The 20,492-nt window shown below is 41.1% G+C and overlaps 2 protein-coding genes across 7 annotated transcripts in view; one reads left to right on the top strand and one right to left on the bottom strand.

Annotated features, from left to right (window-relative positions):
• The window catches only part of PIP4K2A (phosphatidylinositol-5-phosphate 4-kinase type 2 alpha), a 164,747-nt gene that overhangs the window by 16,382 nt on the left and 127,873 nt on the right, over positions 1-20,492 (top strand). The window lies entirely within an intron of this gene.
• The window catches only part of ARMC3 (armadillo repeat containing 3), a 76,713-nt gene that overhangs the window by 18,657 nt on the left and 37,564 nt on the right, over positions 1-20,492 (bottom strand). For all 4 annotated transcript variants that reach the window (XM_035129610.2, XM_060280823.1, XM_060280822.1 and 1 more), the window contains 7 exons: positions 20,313-20,418; positions 8,749-8,998; positions 8,011-8,147; positions 7,133-7,301; positions 6,197-6,297; positions 3,891-4,007; positions 1,860-1,943 (listed from right to left, as the gene is read on the bottom strand). In XM_035129610.2, coding sequence (XP_034985501.1) covers positions 1,860-1,943; positions 3,891-4,007; positions 6,197-6,297; positions 7,133-7,301; positions 8,011-8,147; positions 8,749-8,998; positions 20,313-20,418 — 964 coding nt within the window. The remainder of the gene's footprint in view (positions 1-1,859; positions 1,944-3,890; positions 4,008-6,196; positions 6,298-7,132; positions 7,302-8,010; positions 8,148-8,748; positions 8,999-20,312; positions 20,419-20,492) is intronic.

Genomic DNA, 20,492 nt, shown 5'->3' with positions numbered 1-20,492 from the left:
AGGGCCATAGACATCAAAGACTTTTTATACAGTGCTGTTAGCCCACCCTGCCAGTCTAGCATGTGCTAAAATCAACCAATATGGTATCTTAGAATAAAAACAAAATTAGTACAAATGGAATCTGTATTTGGAAGAATCTGAAACAGCTGCCTGGATTTCTGAGTGATTGTGGAGTTTAGGGAAAAGGACTGAATACTAGGTCTGAGCATAGCTGCCAAGTTATCCCTTTTTTACAGGGATTTTCCCTTATGCTGAATAGGCTTCCTCGTGAGAAAAGGGAAAACTTGGCAGCTATGGGTCTGAGTAGCCAGACTACAACAAACTACTTCTCCATGTGATCCTGGCATCCTATAGCAATCTCTCAGTGTGGCTTGTGCAAGCACACAGCAATTGATATACTGCAACATTTTCCGGTTTTCTGAGACAAATGCATTAGAGACATTACATTGTGGACTACACAGAAGTGTGATGGAGAATAGCTCTCAACTTCCCCACCAATTCCCATCTTGCTAATGTGATTATTCCTGCTTATTGCTTGCAGCATCATGCCCTAGATGGCAATGGCCAACATCTTACATGAAAGCCAGACTAGCGGATGGTTGCCACATTTTGGCTCAGCTAATTCAAGAGATTTTATTGTGAAGCTTGTTTGGAATGGCTAATCAACTCAGCTGTAACTGGCAGACTCTGCGCCATTGCTAAATATCAGAGAGGCAAGAGTTCCCTAACTCAATCATGTATGACCTTTGTTGTAATAACTTCACAGAATGGCAGCTGTCTCCCTCAGAGCCCATGGTTACTTTCAAGGAAAGGGTATAGCAACCACCTAAAAATAATCCTGGATTATGCCTGAACAAAGTGTTCATCGTTATTAATAAGGCTCACTGTACAAGTGCCACTTTGCATATCAATTTCTGTACAGTTGTACCTTGGTTGTCGAATGCCCTGGAACTTTGATGTTTTGGTTCCCAAATGCAGCAAATGCAGTGATTGTTCCTGTTTGTGAATATTCTTTTGGAACCCGAAAGGCCGACAGGGCTTCCGCAGCTTCTGATTGGCTGCAGAAGCTTCCTGCAGCCAATCAGAAGCCATGATTTGGTTTTCGAATGTTTCGGAAGTCAAATGGACTTCTGGAACGGATTCCGTTCGACTTCCAAGGTATGACTGTACTTGCCATAAACATTCAAGGCACATCCTTAAGATAAACAGTATGGCATTCATTCAGTACATGATGACACTTTACTGGGCTGTCTTCACAAAATCAAATCAGTTAGCTTTCCTATTCTAACTTTGTAGATGGGTTTGGAGTTGAGGATCTACACAGCCATTTCAACTCTAGGACTACGTGAATCTAGAAAAGTCCAGAGGCTTCAAGGGATGTTTCAAACATTATGCATTTATTTTGTTGTGTATATATATGTGGTGGACACATGCTAGAAACTCAGATTTGGCTTCATGTGTACATACATATAGTACACCCCCCAAGCAAATGTGCTACCTATACAGGAAATTTCTCATGGCCCAAGGAACACAGGAAACTCTGGCCTCTGTGTGATATCAGAACGCTGCGAGGTAGCACCATAATACACTGAAGACTAATCATGGTACAGGCTTGATTTAGAAACTTGTTTTTATTATCTGTAATCATATATTTTACCCATGCTTATCCCTTGGCTCCATTTCTCTCCCCTTCCCTTTGTCTGTTTTTAGGTTGGAAACCCCTTGGGGTATAAACTTTATAAAGCACCATGTATATAGATGGTGTTATAGTATAACTAAATAGTAGTAGTAGTAGTAGTAGTAGTAGTAGTAATAGTTTCAAGCTTCTACACTTTAGCTCTTAATAAGAATAAAAGTACCTCGATCCTTTCTCTCTACCACCTCCTTTACTGATTGAAGAAGACCGTCCTGGAGATTCTGGCTTCTCCTTCTCCTCGACTGAGCTATAGAAATTACAAAGTAATTTCCCATTTCTCCTTGACTTCTACAAGGCATAGACATTCTTACGGTGTTGTGCACACATTACATAGAGAGGAGTGGCAGTGATGTTAAAAACCTCCGGTTATCCTCAGACAAAACCAAAGGCAAAATAAAAAGTATGTGGTTCATTGTGGAACACTAACACTAATACTAACAAAGATACTGCACCCACTAGCAGAGAAGAGGGGGGCGGGGGGAGCGTGCTGCCCCCGGCAGCGCAATCCCGGTGGGGTGCCATCGCAGCTGCCCCACACCCAGGCTGTGCGCCACGCCCCTGCAGGCAGCGTGCCACGCCCCCAGGACACACGTCACGCACCTGTGGGCTGCACGCCACGCCCCTGGGACACGCACCACGCACCTGCGAGTGGCGTGCCACGTCTCTGGGACACGCGCCAGCCATGCCCACACCTGCTCTCCGCCCCCCCCCGTGCCGGAGCATGAAGCTCCGCCACTGGTAGCACCTTCATAAGGAATGCATTCAAGGTGGCCAGCTGCTGGTAAATTAGCATGCTGGTTAATAAAAAGTTTCCTCCCTGCATTTAACCTTATTCCCCCATTTGTTAAATACTAAGCAAGCAAGCAAGCAAGCAAACAAACAAAAACAGAAAAAGCAGTAACTTATTACCAAGCACAATAGCAGAATAAATACTTATTTACAATGAACTGGATCCAGACTAATTTAGTTGCACTTAGGTCCTACTGAAATCAATATAAAAAGTTATTAATGATGAACATGTCCATTGATTTAAATGGGAGCTATTACATTGATTTCTCTGCAAAACAGTGCAACATTATACATGTCTACTCAGTAGTAAACTCCACTAAGTTCAATGGGATTTATTTCCAGGTAAGAGAGTATGGAACCTGTGGCCCTTCTAGGGTTGCTAACCTACAACTCACATCATCCCTAACTGTTGACTATGTTTGCTAGGGCTGATGGGAGTTGGAGTCCATTGTTATCTAGAAAGCCACAGATCTGCCACCCCTGTTGTATAGGATTGTGACCTTAGATTGGATCCAACCCTATTAATTCACTGGACATTTTAAATCAAATATAAAAATTAGAAGACTGGCTTATAGAAGCATATAGTCAGTAGCAATCAAAACCAGATGTTACTGGCAATAAGGAACAGAGATAAAGTTTTTGTAAGAATGGCGAAAAAATTTCATTTCATGCTTGAATGCAGATCTGCGTTGGGGGAAATATACATGACTGTTGATGGCATTGTTATTTCACACTTCTTTCATTATAATGTATATTATTATATATAAATCATGTTGTGCAGTTGTCTTAAGCGATTACATTAGAAGCGGGAAATCAGAAGGACTATATCTGCGGAATCAAGAATTCATGCAGGAAGCTACAGGGATTGTGAAATATTTATTGGTGGGTTGGATGTCATATATATATTGTCCTTATTACAAGTGGGTTGGTAGATCTCACTTACTGTTGCATACAATTTATAAGGGTTTCCTCTGCTTAGCACAGATTTTGTTTTTGTTTTTCAAATAATATTTATTAATTTTCAAACATTTCAATCACAAAAACAAAAAACAAGAAGCAGAAAATAAAAATAAAACATAAACAAAAGAGAAAAAGAAAGAAAAATATATCAATTCAGATTTTGGATAAATGGTGTTTAAATGTTGTATGATTAGTTTCAGTCCTTTAAAACTGCACACTGCCCTGCATACCTTGGCAGGAAGGTGGTATATAAATGCAATGAATGAATGAATTGAATGACTTTTCAAATTTTACTCTCTTGTTCTGGTTTCAAATGCTAACCAGGGAGATGCATGTTTAGTTGGTCTAAACATACTCATTTTCACCTAATTCAGAACAGTTTTCATCAAGTTTAGAATTTGTTACACCCAGAGGGAAACCGTGATTCCAAAGCTCAAATACATACCTAGCTCTTTCTCTACTAATTTTTCTGTTAGTACTACTGCTGGAGGGTCCAATTCGGCTGCTAAGACCCTCTTGTGGTGATTTTTCATCTGTTGCAACAGGAGGAGCTGTGAGTTCACTGGAACAATAAAGGACGCTACGCTGTTGCTGCACACCATCATATCAGACAAATAAGTATTTTTCCCACATAACAGAATAAAATATAATCTGTACAAAAAAGTAGAAGTGCGTATCACATGGGGTGCGAAGGAGCATGCCTGAAGACAGGGATGCCTACCCTTTTTCAATCAATGGGCCACACGCCTGCTGTAGATATGGCCAAAATGGCCAACAGCCACTGCTTTACACAGATGTGCATGTGCACCCAAACCCTTGCCACATTTACAGCACAGGTACAGACCACACACACATTGCACAGATAGGCAGGCAAGTACGCACACCACATTTAGATGGCCCCCTGCAAAGGTGCCAATTCTAAGGAGCTCAGATGCTTTCAGCCTCCCCCAAAATATTTTTGGGGGCCCCGCCCCAAAAACTGACTATGCTGATCCGCCCCAGCCTCCACCATCACCGTCATTGGAGAGCACATGTAAGACCCCCGACTGCCCACCCACCTCCCTCTGTCCTGGGGCCCCCTCCTTCCTTCCCTCCCCTCTGCATCCCCTGCCTAGAGCTAGCACCCCACGAGCCCCCACCATGGAGGGGACTTGGATACTGGCACCTGCTGGCATCTGGACGGGGAGAGGAGATTTAAGTGGTCATGAAAAATGGAGGAGTATTCCTTCCTGAGCTCTAAGCCCTATTTGCAACAGTTACTGTTGCAAGAAGGCCCTGGAGCACAAGAAAGAGGGAGTGGTGCTGTGAAAGAAGGAGAAGAAGCATCTTTCAAAGTAAATCAAGGTAGAGGCACCCAATTTTTTGATTGCTGAACAAATGCTGGGTTATCACCTGGGGACCCCTCAACAGAAGAGATTTTTTGTTTTGTTTTTAAAAGCAAAATTATTGGGGGTTACAAAAATACTCTTGGCAGTCAGCTCCAGCACACAGGCTAGCCAACCCCTATCCTAAGAGTAGACTAGGTGGTGTGTCAGCAGGAAAAAGCCTGTTGAAGTACATAGGACTGGACTGAGGATGTGTGTAACCTTCAAAGAGGGATGCAACTAGAGGCATTCCTTTCTTGTCATGGTCTGCACCCCTGCCATTCTATTCACTTTCCCCCTTTTTTAGGTTCTGTGTTTTCCCTCTTATCTTTTCCACTTCTATGTATTCCTGTTCCTATTTTCAGTCTTTCCTGGGACATTTTCTTCTGTTTGCAAGATGGCTTCAACTTAAACTGCAGGTGTTGAGAAAGTTGCTTAAAAACCCCCAATGCACAACAAGGCTTTGGCTAAAATGTGATGTTATTACAAATGTTCAGTAAGATAGAGGGCGGCAATCTTCAATACAATTGGACTGAGTATAGTGATGGAAAAATGCAATCTAAGTCACTCCATAAGTGCCAGGCCAGGATTGATGTGTACTTTGTTTGTTTGTTTGTTTATTGAATTTCTATGCTGCCCTTCAATTGAGGATTGCAGGTGGCTCACAATATTAAAATAGTAGAGAGCTGGTGGTTGCAGACATTGGAAGCCCCAAGGCTAATGACAGGAAAGAAGCTTCTGCCTAACTGGTTGTGTTGAATATTGTGCAAGAGACTACTAAGGGTTTGGTACATGTCTGGTGCCCCCACCCCAAGGCTATGGTCATCTCATTTGATGGAACTAGAATGGGGTACTCTCTTAAACATGTCATTTAGTGGCTGATGGTTAAGGTGCTGCAGTTGGTAATTGAATATTTTTAAACACCTGGATCTCAGAATGAAAATGTCATGAATATTATTGTACAACATAGCTAAGGGTGTGCACATGCCCCCAGTTCAACCTTTGGCATTTCCAATTAAAAGAATCAGGTAGCAGGTGATAAGAAAGACCTCTGCCTGAGATGCTGGAGAGATATTGTCTGCCAGAGTAAACAAAACTGGGCTAGATGGGCTAATAGCCTGAACTGATATAAAAGACAGCTTCCTAAATTCCTAGCATAATTAAAAGTTATAAAACCAAAATTTTCCACAAATTGTAGATAGTTGGTACCCTTCTGTGAGTGAAAAGGCTCTTGATCCAGATAGGTTTGCTAATGGAAGAGGAAGGAAGGGAATGTTTGCTGATTTCCCCTCCCTACAAAACAAACATCTCCCAGAAATCTTTTTCGCAGGGTCCTCAATCTCGTGTAACATGCAATACAGGTCACAGTAGTGTTTAACAGACTCACAGTTCTGGTGTTTTAGAATTTACTAAGATTATAGCCCGATGATCATTAAGCTCCTGAGCACTGAGTTCCTCCAGTGACAGTAGTTTTACACCTGGTTTTACCTATGTAGGAAGATTAGAATGAAGCACAAGATGTAAGTCAATGTAGGTTTCAAGGAAACTCAACTGCCTCTATGTGAGCCACCAAAACTGTTAATCTTGCCTGGCTGCTCAGAGCATAAGAGCATTGGCTCAGGGAGCGTGCGGACAGATGGGCTCCTAGCCACCCCAAGCCAGAGGGGGCCAACCTAACAAACCCCTAGGTATGACCCTGACTGGAGCAGGCATAGCAGACTTTAGGGTTTGTAAACTCTAATTTATATCTAAGGCCCACCAAGGTCAGAGCTAGAATGAGTATCAGTCCTGGAGTGGGTGTTTCTCAGCATACTGCCATGAATGGGCTGCCAACCAAGACTGACTGCCTCATGCATCCCCTCCCTACACCCTGTGCTGTCATTTGAGCTGCAATTGCCTGGAAGCCATTTGAAGCTGGGTAGTTGCCATTTTTTATGCCTCACTGCACTGCAACTTGCCAGCCCATCAGCTAATGGAAGTATAATGGGTTGTTTCATGTACCGTGTTTCTCCGAAAATAAGCCATACCCCGAAAATAATCCATACCCCGAAAATAAGCCATAGTGATAGGCAGTTTAACCTTGTAGGTTAAACTGTACCATACTTAATAATAATAATAAAGACATCCCCTGAAAATAAGCCACCGTGGGGTTTTTTTGAGGAAAAATAAATATAAGACGGTGTCTTATTTTTGGAGAAACATGGTATGTGAAGTCTTAGCTTGGAAAAAATTTGGGGCATTATTTATACATAGGGTTTATAAATAGAGCAAGAAGATGGGCAACAGCCCTCTGACGAGTTTAACATACTAAAAGTAAACTTACTTGTCCAAAGTCATAGAACCCATCTGTTATTATGTTGCTGGATGTTAAAAAACCCATTTGGCTATATTTCTGTGGAAGGTTGTGATCAAGTATTTTATCCAAAGCTGCATCACTGAAGTTGTTTTTGCGCCCAATGGACAAGTTAATTTCTTCAAGAATATCTAAAGCACTGTTCCAGAAACAGAAGTACACAATAAAAAGGGTTCTTTGTACTCTAACCCATTTAAAAACATCTTATTCTACTCTGATATAATGCCTATTAATATCTGATCTAGCCTGATCCGTTATGGCAAAGAGACTCATTCTGCAATTAGTTATGTCTGTTTGAGTTCTCTGTATAGTAGAACTAAGCCTTTTCTAGTTCTCTGTATAGTAAGACCACTGTATAACAGTTACAGTGGTGCAAAACTGTGCCTGAATAAGCTGTGAAATAATTTATCTCAAACAGAATTCAAGAAATTAAAAATACGTCTCTATGTACAATAGTGAAATTCTCAGAGCAGGGATCCTTATGTAGTCAAAACACCTGTACACATGGAGGTGGTTATCAGGAGGCTTGCAAAACTGCCAGGGTTTGCAGAAGTAAAAAAAAAAAGTATTCAGGAGGAAAAAAATCTGTGGGTATGTGGGTGTGAGAGAGGGGGGCATGCAGGCAGAATGAAAAACCATTAAGATTGAGCACGTTCAGGCACATAATGCTGGTTGTTGGTAGGAGGGAAATGTAAACTAAGGGAAGTGAGAATGTAATGGAGTATCCTGAAGAAGGGCATGGCCAGCTGACTAGAACCCTGAACAGGAGCATTACACACACTTGTAAATTCATTATTACAAGTTCTACAGTCACCATTAACAGTCACTCTGGGATTCCTACTACTCACCCTAGCCTGGTCATTGCAGCAGCGGTTGGATCATCAGCTGCACAAACCATAACAGCCCAACAGGCATTTCTTCGGACTTCATCATGTTTAGAATATAGGAGCTTAATAAGAGGGTCAAGCCCTCCTGAATTCCGTAACTAAAAAAGAAAAAAAAGATACATTGCTTGCTTGTCAAATGATACATTCTTTCAAGTAGGAATATTGTCCACTGTAGACAGCACTTGGCAACACTTTAGGCTGAAAAATGAAGCTTATGTTTGCACTGTGTTTGCTTCTCAGAACAAACTGAAGCAGAATAAATCCACCACCAGTACTGTATTAATTGTGTCAAGAGCATGCTGAAGAATACACTTGCAATAAAACACCAGTCCCTGGTGAGGCTCCATTGATATCCCTCATATGAAGAAACCAGAGATTGAAATGGGATCTTCTGTATACAAAAGCATAAGCTTCAATATGGAGCCATTAGCCCACCTCTAGTTTGCTTCATTCATATTCACACACCCCACACAAAAAACTTGCATAGTGCACCATGGTAAAATTTCCCTGCACAAATTTTATATACTGTAACAAAGACAGCACATATTTGGCTCCTAATTTTTATATAAGAACCACAAACTAGATCTTTTCTAGGAAGCATAATAAATGCACTGATTCAAGAAAGCCGCACAAAGCAAAAGGTACCAGAGTTCCCCCATCGTGATTTTCAAAGCAGATGCTGCATTGCATGTACCTCACCTCAGTCCTGGCATCAGCATCACAACCAACTGCAGCCACGGTAAGAGCTGCTCGGCTTTGCACTATGCTGTTGGTGGAATGCAGTGGTTCTACAATTGCCGTCATAATACCGTGGCTCTGGATGCTGACACGCAGAGGCTCCTGGGTGGCCAGGTTGGTGAGAACAGTAGCAGCACTTGCAACGACCCCATCTCTCTTAGAACTCAGAAGGTTGATCAGTGGCTCAATACCATCAGCTTCTGCCACTGCACTAGAAAAAGGGATAAAAAGGGGACATCCCCAAAGCTATTTTAATTTTTAAGCTGAGGAAAGAAAGCATCCTTAACGTATCTCTTTATAAGCCATGTCAATTGCTTATGCTAGCATTTAGAAATTAGCAAGATGCTCGTGTGTATTGAGGCTGAAACATTTACAGCACATACATACATGTTTCCTGAGATGTCCAATCGAGCTCAAGTAAGTGTGCACAGGATGTGCCATTTCCATTTCTAACACTACCCTTCATTCTGAACTTACCTATCAGTAGTGCAGTCTAAGCAGAGGAATTCTTTTTGCATGCATGTATATTATTATTTTTGTAAAGAACATAAGCCATATGCCCAACTGAGTATCATTTCATAGTCATTTTATAGTAGGCTCATCTGTTTGTTAAACAAAACTTGGCAGAAGTGTTAGCATAGGAAATATACAGATGGAAATCTCAGTTGTCCATGTGCTCTGCTATTTATATCGTTGCCGTTAAGCACCAACCTCTACATGCTTACTCTGAATTAAGCCATAGAAAGGGTGTTTAGGACTACAGTCTTACAGGGAAGGACTGGTAATTTTTAGTCAGAGGTAAGGATCACTGAGCACAATGGATTGGAGCCATAGGGCACAATTATATACTAAGCTTAAGTGAGCAATCCTATACTTCCTGGGTGGGTGGCTGAGGTGCCATAGGATGTTTCACTTTCTGTGGGTGAAGAGGGGAGGTTCACAGGCAGAAACCTCTGCAGTGCAACAGCTGTTGCTCTATTGGCTGGTGGTGCTTCAAAGGCAGTACAACCGTAAACAGGGCATTCTGGGGATAGATCAGGGCAAGACTCAGATCTACTGAATTCAAAGCCCCCTTGTTCCTCTGACATGGCCCTGAAAGGGGCAAATAGCACACCAGCTCTGGATCTTATTTTCTCAATTGGGGGGGAGGTATTAGAAGCATAGCTGCCAAGTTTTCCCTTTTCTCGCGAGGAAGCCTATTCAGTATAAGGGAATTTCCCTTTAAAAAAGGGATAACTTGGCAGCTATGATTAGAAGACCCAGTTGGTGTGTGTGGAAATTCCACCCTACAACTTCTGCCCTGGCCATTGTGAACCATCAGAGCTTAGGAAGTAGCAGTTTCTCCCTTTTAGGATTGCTCTGTTAATGAAATTTTAATCTTCAGCCATCAAATGAAAAAAAAACAGTCACTGGTCCATGGTTGCTATTAATATTCCCCCATTTCAAATCAAGTAAATTTGTTAAATTTACTTATAACACTTTTATCTGAAAATACTTTCCTGAATGGAGGCAGGGTAGAATTCCCACTTACAATGTGGACTCACTAGAAGTCTGTGAGTCATAGTGACTTTAGAAGGCATGATTTTGAAAAGAAAAAACCAGTAGTCCGTCTCAGATTAATTTTGACTACACTAGCCAGCAGAGGCTTTCTAGGATAGGGATATTTCCCAGTTCTATGTGGAGATGGCAAGTGTTGAACCTAAGACCTTTGCATACGGAACATGTGCTCCGCCACTCAATTACATCCTCAGTTTTTAGGATGCCCATACTCATGCTGATGCAACGAGGACTCGTATTTTAAAGATCCAAGGTCCTGATCCTGAATATTTGGAAATATGGATTAGGGTTAGGATATAAGACTGTTTCTTTTTCACAACTCTTTGGTAGTCCCACCTATAAGAATGTGGTCCTCTGGGTCAGAATAGTGGGATCTTCTAGAAGCTTGATGGGTCTTTTTCTTCTAGCTTTAATGAAAATTAAAATTTAGTCATTTTGAACCTCCCAATCTTCAGAGTCTTACAAAATTAAAGGAGGAATTCTGTGTCCAGTGTTTTGAGCCAAAAGTATAACTTGGCATTCTTTTATACAAAGACAATAAGCAAATATGTCCCACAGCAGCTGGTATTTGGCTGCTGCTGCTGATTAACACCTTATACCGTTTTTTAAATGTGTTTGTGGGAGGGGTAGGTGTATTATTGGTTTGTGGGGTTTTTGTTCTTGTTTTTTAACATATTTTTTGTTTTTATATTTTTATGTTGTGCACTGCCCTAAATGTATTCATTCGTATTTAGGGTGCCATCAGATTCTTCTTTATTGTTGCTGCGAGAGACTAACATAGCTTATCCCTCTGCGATATTGGCATACGCTTTGTGTTAAGTTCTGCAGGCTGTCACTAGGGGTCAGTGTTAAGTCACACATTACTACAACAGATACCGGTACTAGCTAGTAGTTTATTCCAGATCTCAAGCACAGAAGTATCACTTAAGGAACGGTAAGTTTATGGAGAAAACATAACATTATATATATAAAAAATCTCAAATTATCTTTTAAAAACAAGCTTCAGTAGAATATTCACAATTTAGATATAAACTCAACAAGAATGTTGTCTGCAGTAGCATTATCTCTGTTTTATCTGATTCAACAAGCCATATGCCACTTGTAGTCCTACTTGTGGGGGAAGAGTTTAATTTGCTGTTTGGTGGTTGCACTTGGCTGATGCTACTCATAAGGCATTTCCTGAAATCTCCAATGATGTTTGAGGCATTTCTGATGAACGCACAGTTTATATTTGCATTTTGGTACAAGGGGATAGCTTTATGACTGTGTGCTCAATAAATACTGAAGGTCTGAAATGAAATTGATAGCCTGTAGCTAAGGCTGAAGGAGAAGAGTTTGTATTACACCATTGATACCATCCAGTCTAATGACTTGATGACTCTTACACCAACAGGAATATCTTGTAAGAAACTGTCGTGAAAATTTATTCTGGTATGTCTTTGTTCTTCTGATAAAGTGGCATTCCTGTAAGTCCTCTTCCATTCTACATGTGCAAACAGCATGGGATTCCCAATAATTATGGTGATGTGGCTATTCTAGCTGCTGCATTCAAACAAAAGACAGTCCTCAGATCAATGGGACACCAAAAGATGATAGAATTTCATTTGTTTTGAAATAATTTCCGCTATGTTCGATCTGTGATAAACTGTATAAACAGATATATCCAGAATTGTCTATACTAAACTCTTGGCAAATTAAAGTCAGCTTTCTGTTACTTTTGCAGTAATGATTTCTGAAATGAAGTTTGGAATTTTAAACATGGAAAGACTAGGTAGGCTCCCATAAATGAGTTATGTGGGCATACTGAATGTTGCACATGATTCAGCTTATCAATTTGTGTTAGCCACTGAGCATAGCAATACCAAATATTGTGAATACAAATACAGTGAATTCAACTTGGCACAACATATTGTTGCATGCAACCCCAATCTCCAAGTGGTGCGATATTCCACAGGTTTCAGGTGCTTATCTAGGATCTGTGTTTCCTTTTGAGATAAGGCACAGTTGCCATACGTCCAAAATTTCCTGGACATAACCAGTATTCAGCCCTTGTAAACAGCGTCCAGGCAGAAATTGCTGAAATGTCTGTGAAAATCCACATGCATGGCAGCCCATGTGATTGTCATTTAAAATAGCTCAAAAACCTCAGGTTCTTGCGATTTTGCCTAAAAAGGCTAAAAAACATTTGTGTCTGGATTTTCACTTTTTGAAATATGGCAACCCTATACAGTGGGGACTTTGGTGTTTTTCTGGTATATGGTTTATTTACACAAAAGTACAACTTGATCCTATGATGGAGAGATTCACAGCATTAACACCCCCAAAGTATCTTGTTTCTCCCATAGCTGCAGCCTTGGATCCAGACATTGCTCTTTGACTCTGTAGCTTGCTGCTTTACTTCTAGGTCACATCACTCCAAACTGTCAACACTAAACTCTAGCTTCATCCGTCTAACTAACCATGAGTCCAGACTCTAAAATTAATTAACTGTATAAACCACTCATTCCTGTCCCTGTGTCAAAATTTATATAGTAAGCAGGAAATTGACTTTTTGCTAATGAAACACTGTTAAGCTCCATATCTAAAAGTGATACAAATAATACAACTTAAGAACTAATTCAGGTCAGTTCTTCCTTAATACTTATGTGACAGTCAGTGTTTTCTCAAAATATTTCAAAGAATTAAAACAAAAACAAAACCCTGACACAACAAACTAATGAAACAAAGTCATTTATTCCAGTATCCTTTGTGTAGTGAAGAGTGTACAGTGGTAACTTGTTACCAAGAATAATTAATATTTATGGCTGTAATTTAAATCCAGTATAATATTAACCTAATCTTTGTTTTACAGAAGCTGCTTATGTTGGCAGGTTTTGGGAGCTTGTTAAAATATAAATAGCACTTAGAAGGCAGCTACTTGCCTTATTTTACATTTAACAACTTGTATAATATATATATTGTGTATTAATAAATAAGTTAACATATGGTTCAACCTCAATAAAAGTGGGACCAGTAGAGCAGAATGACCAATAGATGGCAGTAATACTGTAAATTAATGTCCAGCCTATTAAACCAGTGGTTTGTTTCAATAGTGAACTGCTGGTACCATTTTGATTATTTTATAATTGGATTGATGGGAAATCAACCAGCACACACAAGTTTACTGAAGAGATGCTCATGGACTTTGCAGCAGTAACATGAGTGCCTCCTTGGGGTCAGATTTTCAGTCAAGCTTTTATCTGAAACAGAGATGGAAAACATGAGCCTAGCTCATGTTTTTCTACAGCCTAGCTCACATTTACCTTTTCCTTTCTTGGCTTTCTAAAAATCCACCTTTCATTTTAGAGGCTGAAATTTCTTTGAAAATGTGGCTCTGGACATTCAGGCTTATGTTTTCCTTTGCTTATGCTTGCTTTAGCTCAGGGGTTCCCAACAAAATTTTCTCGAGGACCCCTCATCGAGCCACTATTGTGACAAGGACCCCCATTAATTCCTAATCCTAAAATTAAAAAGTGAGAGCCAAATTAAGAGTCTTTTTATATTTTATATTTATACGTTTTTTACAGTTACAACAGAGTACTCCATCAGTATACTCCATCAGCCTACTGCCTTTGTCGTTTTAACGAACCACTTTTTAACCAACGGTCCATTTTTAACTACGCGAACTGTAGCTTCCGTGAAAAACAACGCTTTGTTTACAAACACTACTGTTTTGCATAGAGGCAGCGCGCGCCAGGGAGGAGGGAGGGGAATGGAGAAGACAGGGTACCTGCGCAGTAGCGCACAAATGAAGCCGACGCGCGCAAAGCATCTTGGGGAGGTGAGCGTTAGTAGAATGTGCGTGCTGCCTCTTTGCAAAACAGTAGTGTTTGTAAAGCGTCACCTAACGGCATACAGCAGAACTACTGCCTCTATCTAATTCTAGTTTTGCGCTAGACTCTGCTCATGTAGGAAGTGGCCAAAACAAAAAATCTGTTATCATACGAAATATATTTAATATATTTTTTATTCTAATAGCATCTTGCGGACCCCTCTGGCATAGCTCGTGGACCCCTGGGGGTCCCCGGACCACCTGTTGGGAACCACTGCTTTAGCTAATACATAGCAAGCCATGTTATGTTACTATAACCAAAGGAGCAACCTATGGTAGGCAAGTAGGACTGTACAAGTCCTTTGCATCCTGTACCGAAAACATTGTTCTATACACAGATCTGTGATACTTTAAACATGCTTGAAACAACAAAATAGGCATCTTCTTTAAAAAAAACAACCTGATACAGATTAGTCAGGAGAGAATATGATCTTAGGATGAAGTGACTTCTCTCCCAACAGACAAATGTTTAAGCTTGAAAACATTTTACCATCATTAATACATGGTTGTTTCCCTCAGGACAGGCAAAGTCTGGTTAGAGAGAGATGTTGTTAGCACACATTGGCCTGGTTCACACGCAACATGTAAGTCAAGGTGTGTTTAGTTTAACCAGCAAACCAAGATCTTAAGCCATTGTTTGTTGTTGGCTTATGAAACTTGCCTTGTTATAGTTATGGCTTTTTATTACAGGCAAACTCAGCATGGTTTGTTTGCTCACCCTGTGTCAGATGCCTGCCAAACAATGGCAAAAAGGTACCAAAAAAGGCCACTATTAAAGTGAAGCAGGTATCTCTGCCACTTTGTCCAAAGAACCCACTCCTAACTCTGCCTAGCAACAGGCATCTTTCCCTATCCTGCTTCTCCATTACAGCCCATTCTTCACAAGACAGACAGCTTTGTTTTGTAGCTGCTGTCCAATAGCAGAAAGTTTGAAATGACTACAACCCAGTACTCCCTACTAAATCTAAAGTGGGATGTAAGCAGCAAACTGAAATGTTCAGTACACACTGATACTCTGTTGTTGTTGTTTAGTTGTGTCCAACTCTTCGTGACCCCATGGACCAGAGCACGCCAGGCACTCCTGTCTTCCACTGCTTCCCGCAGTTTGGTCAGACTCATGTTGGTGGCTTCGAGAACACTGTCCAACCATCTCGTCCTCTGTCGTCCCCTTCTCCTTGTGCCCTCAATCTTTCCCAACATCAGGGTTTTTTCCAGGGAGTCTTCTCTTCTCATGAGGTGGCCAAAGTATTGGAGCCTCAGCTTCAGGTTTTGTCCTTCCAGTGAGCACTCAGGGCTGATTTCCTTCAGAATGGATAGGTTTGATCTTCTTGCAGTCCATGGGACTCTCAAGAGTCTCCTCCAGCACCATAATTCAAAAGCATCAATTCTTCGGCGATCAGCCTTCTTTATGGTCCAGCTCTCACTTCCATACATCACTACTGGGAAAACCATAGCTTTAACTATACGGACCTCTGTCAGCAAGGTGATGTCTCTGCTTTTTAAGATGCTGTCTAGGTTTGTCATTGGTTTTCACCCAAGAAGCAGGCATCTTTTAATTTTGTGACTCTAGTCTACCTTATTAACTTGTAGCAAACACACACACACCTGGGAAGGTTAAGAAAGTTCAAACTCCTTATGGCATCCTGATTTGCTATCCACATTGTGGCCTGAAGTCTCAGTTCTGTTTTCACAAACCCAGGAACAATATTCCCTGACTTTGGTGGCCTGGAGTTGTTACTTGCATTCGGTATATGCTTCTAGAGATAGGCTTGCCAGACTTCATATTGGGGTTTTGAGATATTGCTTCCCATGTTATCCATTTTCTGGCATAAAGCACAACCTAAAGGGTGGTTTGATCAACAGCAAAGACCCTACAGTATGGGCTGCAAATAGTTTTTAACACAGACTGCCTTCCTGACTGAGGAGCAATCACAAGATACCTAATACATGTACTGTAGTTGTTTGACTCTGAACAGATGGCCTCCCAGAGATTAAAGACTTAATTCTGGTCAGATGAGGAGTTGTGGTGTGCATATATTTGTGGATCTCATCTCCTGTACTCTCACATGAGAGGCACTCTCACACTGGTTTCAGAAAGATATTATTTTTACTTGGCTCTCTATGGAGATGCACCAGTGAAGCGACCACTATATTATCACCCAGTGCAAGGAGAAAATTAATGTCTTCAAGAAGTTCAATGATGTCACTACTCACCACCCAAGGTGATGCCTTTTTATGAAAAATTGGCAACCATCCTTTTCAATAGAAAATGTATGACTCCAGGCTACACTGTGAATAGTGGTATCAGTGTTCCAGAATAGACCCAAACCAACCAAAGAGGCTACATTTAAGCAAATCTCATCAGTCATGCTAAGAACACCTGGCCAGTAAAGGTGGATGCCTTCACCCGGTCCAGGAACAGGTGCCAACTCTGCCAAGGCCAAAACTTTCAAGCACCCCCCTCTTCCTTGGGCTGCCACAATGTCTTCAGGAATAATCTGTGCTTGCTTAGACCGGGGGTAGTCCCTGCATCCTCACCTCATCCTCATTTATAACATGTTCTGGCTGCTCTACAGCAGTGCTAAGTGGACAGAAGCAGCTTAGAATGACCACCTGTAGGCATCAAGCAGCACAAGGTCACCCCAAAATCCTTCACCAACTCTGATGAGTCACTGATACCAATAACAGAAGTCCAGTCCTCATGACACCTCCACTCTCTCTGTGTACAAAGGCCACTGATACCCATCAAGGTAACAACAGTCCTCCAAAATTAAGGATTTACTGCTCCTTTCATTTCCATCCAAGATGTCAGGGACGAGCCAGTGGTTTCCAGTTCCCCAGAAGGAGGGGGAGACCTGGGAGTGGAAGAGGAGGTGCGCAAGGGGGAGGGAGAGAATGAGGAAGAGGCAGGAAGGGTTAGAGAGCCAGGGAGTTCACAGGAAATGCAAGGGTTAAGCTCCAGCTCAGAATGGGGGGGAGTTCACCCCAGCCCTAGAGAGATGAGAGCGGAGAACGTGCAAGAAGAGGAGTGAAACTCCAGTTGTTGGAGGGGCAAGTGCAGTCCTCAACAGAGATCGAACTGAGTAACTCTGATGGGTGATTATTATGTGCTAATGACCTGTTGTAAATACTGTAAATAAAGCCATAAAAACGCCAGAAAAGTCTCTTGGTGATTGCTGTGAAGAGAGGAAGCCCCGGCAACCCCTGACACAAGAGGAAGACCAGGTTGAGGAGATGGTTTCTGCAGTGGGTACAATTAACAGAGAGAAGATTTATGTTCATCGAGAATGTGCAGAGAGAAGGCAGATTATAGTTCAAGCAGCTGTATGCTCCCTAAGAATAAGTGATTGTAGCTGAAGTGATGGCGACCTGCATGGAGAGGACACAGACATGAAGGAGAATTTGTTGACACCAAAGAAGTGCACTCTAGTGAAGGATAAAGAAGAAGCTACCTATGAGTTCCTATCACCACTATTCATTTCTGTACTGCTATTACAGTGCTTTTTATGCCTTTGGAAGTGCAACAGTGTACTGTACCCTGTTTCTCATATTTTAAGACATACCCATAAAATAAGCCATAGCAGGATTTTTAAGCATTCAAGGAATATAAGCCATACCCCGAAAATAAGACATAGTGATAGGCACAGCAGCAATGCCGGCCGCGGCAGGAGGAGGAGGAAAAAAATAAGACATCCCTTGAAAATAAGCCATAGTGTGTTTTTTTGAGGAAAAAATAAATATAAGACGTGTCTTATAATATGAGAAACACGGTACTATTAACTCCAGTTAGTGAATTCACAACCAGATAGCATGGGAGAAAGGAGACAACATGGAGAAGACATTGCTTCTTCTTAAAAGCAGGCTGAAAGTTATCATATCCTGCATATGACCAGAAAAAACTGCCACAGCTCCCATTCCTCACTGCCATAACCAAACTGCTACTACATTACTGCCCCTTTCCAGTTTCTGAGGCACACTGTACATGGGCCAGTAAATAAAAACTTCACACACATTTACAGCATGGCCACATACCACAATAAGAATGACTAGATGGGGAAAGGTGACATGCCCAGGACCTCAAGACTCTAGCAGCTGGATATCATTGAAGCCCAGCATCAAATCCTTCATCTTCCCCAAATGGGATTTGGGAGAGCATCTACATCAGCCCACCCTCTTGAGGGTTGGTTTTTACAGGACAGCATTGTACCAATCAACTTTACAATTGTTTTCCAACTTGAGAGCTGAGCAAAGCAATTCCAGCAGGCTTGGGCCTTAGAGGCCAATACCTGGGTTCTTTATATGTGAGCCTAGCTACAATTGACATTAACTGAAGAGCTACAAGAAAGGAGTATCAGAGTCAATATCTACTGCATTTTTTCAGAAAACAGAAAAGTGGGTTGATGACTACACATGATGAATGATGTTTCGTCTGGTAATGTTAAATTAATGTCAGTGGCTATTAGAGCCGAGTGAATAATTTGTGACATGAAATGTATCCGATGAATTATGTCTCTCTTCATGGAATATCTATGAGCCAATCACTTTCTCCATTTCATTCATTATTTGAGATACTCCAAGAAACGTTTCGCAAATTTCATTGCTTTAAGTCTTTTGACATTTGAACTACCTTGCTCATTTGCGATTGTTCATGTAAGGCACATATGGTTTTATTTCTGACTGAGTGAACACAGCCCTTATAATCTGGATACAGATGGAAATAAATGAAGGAGAAAAAATGTATATGTATGTGCCTATGTGAGTATGTATGCCTACAACTTTTTTTAAAATGAAATTTCATGCTTAACTCAAGATGAACACACCTAAAACAAGTTCAGTTCATAAATCCTGATCAACTGTTGACTGGTCAGTGTAATCAATGCTGTTAGTTTCTCATAAAATTCTCTAAACGACCATCCAAAATGCTGCTTTATAGGCACATTCAGTCAACCAAGGCAGCAATCCACACCATTTGACTCTGTTTCCCCCTTCTTTTGTGGAATAGCTTGCAATGAGGGACGGAAGAAGAGAAATAACTAGTTCTAAAAGGACTACCAAGTGGAAAGTTAGTATTGAATTGAACTTAATTCCCTAACTTTGTTATACACGGTTATGTGTATATGCACCATATATTACTCTGATTGACACCCTAGTATGAAACCAATAGCTTCAATAGAAACAGTCTGCACTGTCAACAAGATTCCTAAACAACAGAAGATGAACATCAATAGTATCTTCCCTCCTGCAGCAAAAAACTATTTAAGATAAAGTTAACCCATGCCCATGGTCTTCACCCTGTTTGGAGATCCCTGTGGCCAATTTTTTTATGACATTCAAGTTCAATTACACATTTTAATGCAACATAGCCCATTTTATTTATAACCCACCTTCCTTTCATCATTAAATCCAAGGTGGCAAACGTGGTTCCCAGGCAGTCACCTATCCAGGCACTGACTAGATGTCTACCTGCAAAGCTTCAGCAAGGTGATACCTTAATATATATTCAAACCATATTGTGTAATTCCATGTGGAAATAAATGTTTAGATATGGGGTTTGATCCAGACTTCTGGATGTGTCATGCCTGTGCACAGGGATTTCCCCTTATCCCTTGTCACATGTTCACAGCTGCATGTGCTACATCCCACACTAGCTCATTTCAGGGAATGGGGACCTCCCAATCTAGCCCACCAGCTTTATTCAGCCAAGAAATGCTTCAGTATCAGAAAGGAAATTCCTAAAGCACTGATCTTTAGGAGAGCTATAAAATGTTTCATGAACTCCCCCCCCCCATGTTTTTTTTAGCCTTGTTTTCTAAAAACTTCCCAGATCACTGATGCACATCAGGAAACATACATATTATTTCCAGGTTTCTTACAAAAACACCTAGCTGGTTTCACACACTACCCTGGAGTTGCATATAAATAGTCAAGAAAAATGATGGTAAAACTTTGACAATGGTCTATTCAGTGAATAGCACAGGAGCCAGGATGTAAAGCAAAATGGAGGTAACAGGACAATATGCCACCTAGAAATTTCACAGAGGTAAAATATATGTCCTGATAAATGTGTCGAATAATTCTTTATTCCTCTTGAGCTTACCTTGCATTGGCAGGGTGAGCTGTTGTCAGATTAACTAGAGCAGTAGCAGCAGCTTCCTTTACCTCTTCATTGTCGCTGCTTAGCAACTGAACTAGCTGGGGAATTCCTTTGGAAAAATAATAATAATTGTATGTATGCAGTCTCAAATTAGCCATGGCAAAACTGCAGATTGGTAAATAT

The sequence above is a fragment of the Zootoca vivipara genome, chromosome 12 (assembly GCF_963506605.1).
Source record: "Zootoca vivipara chromosome 12, rZooViv1.1, whole genome shotgun sequence".
NCBI classification, from domain to species: domain Eukaryota; kingdom Metazoa; phylum Chordata; class Lepidosauria; order Squamata; family Lacertidae; genus Zootoca; species Zootoca vivipara.
The sequence above is the reverse complement of the archived record's forward strand: the minus strand, read 5'-3'. Positions and strand labels throughout refer to the sequence as shown.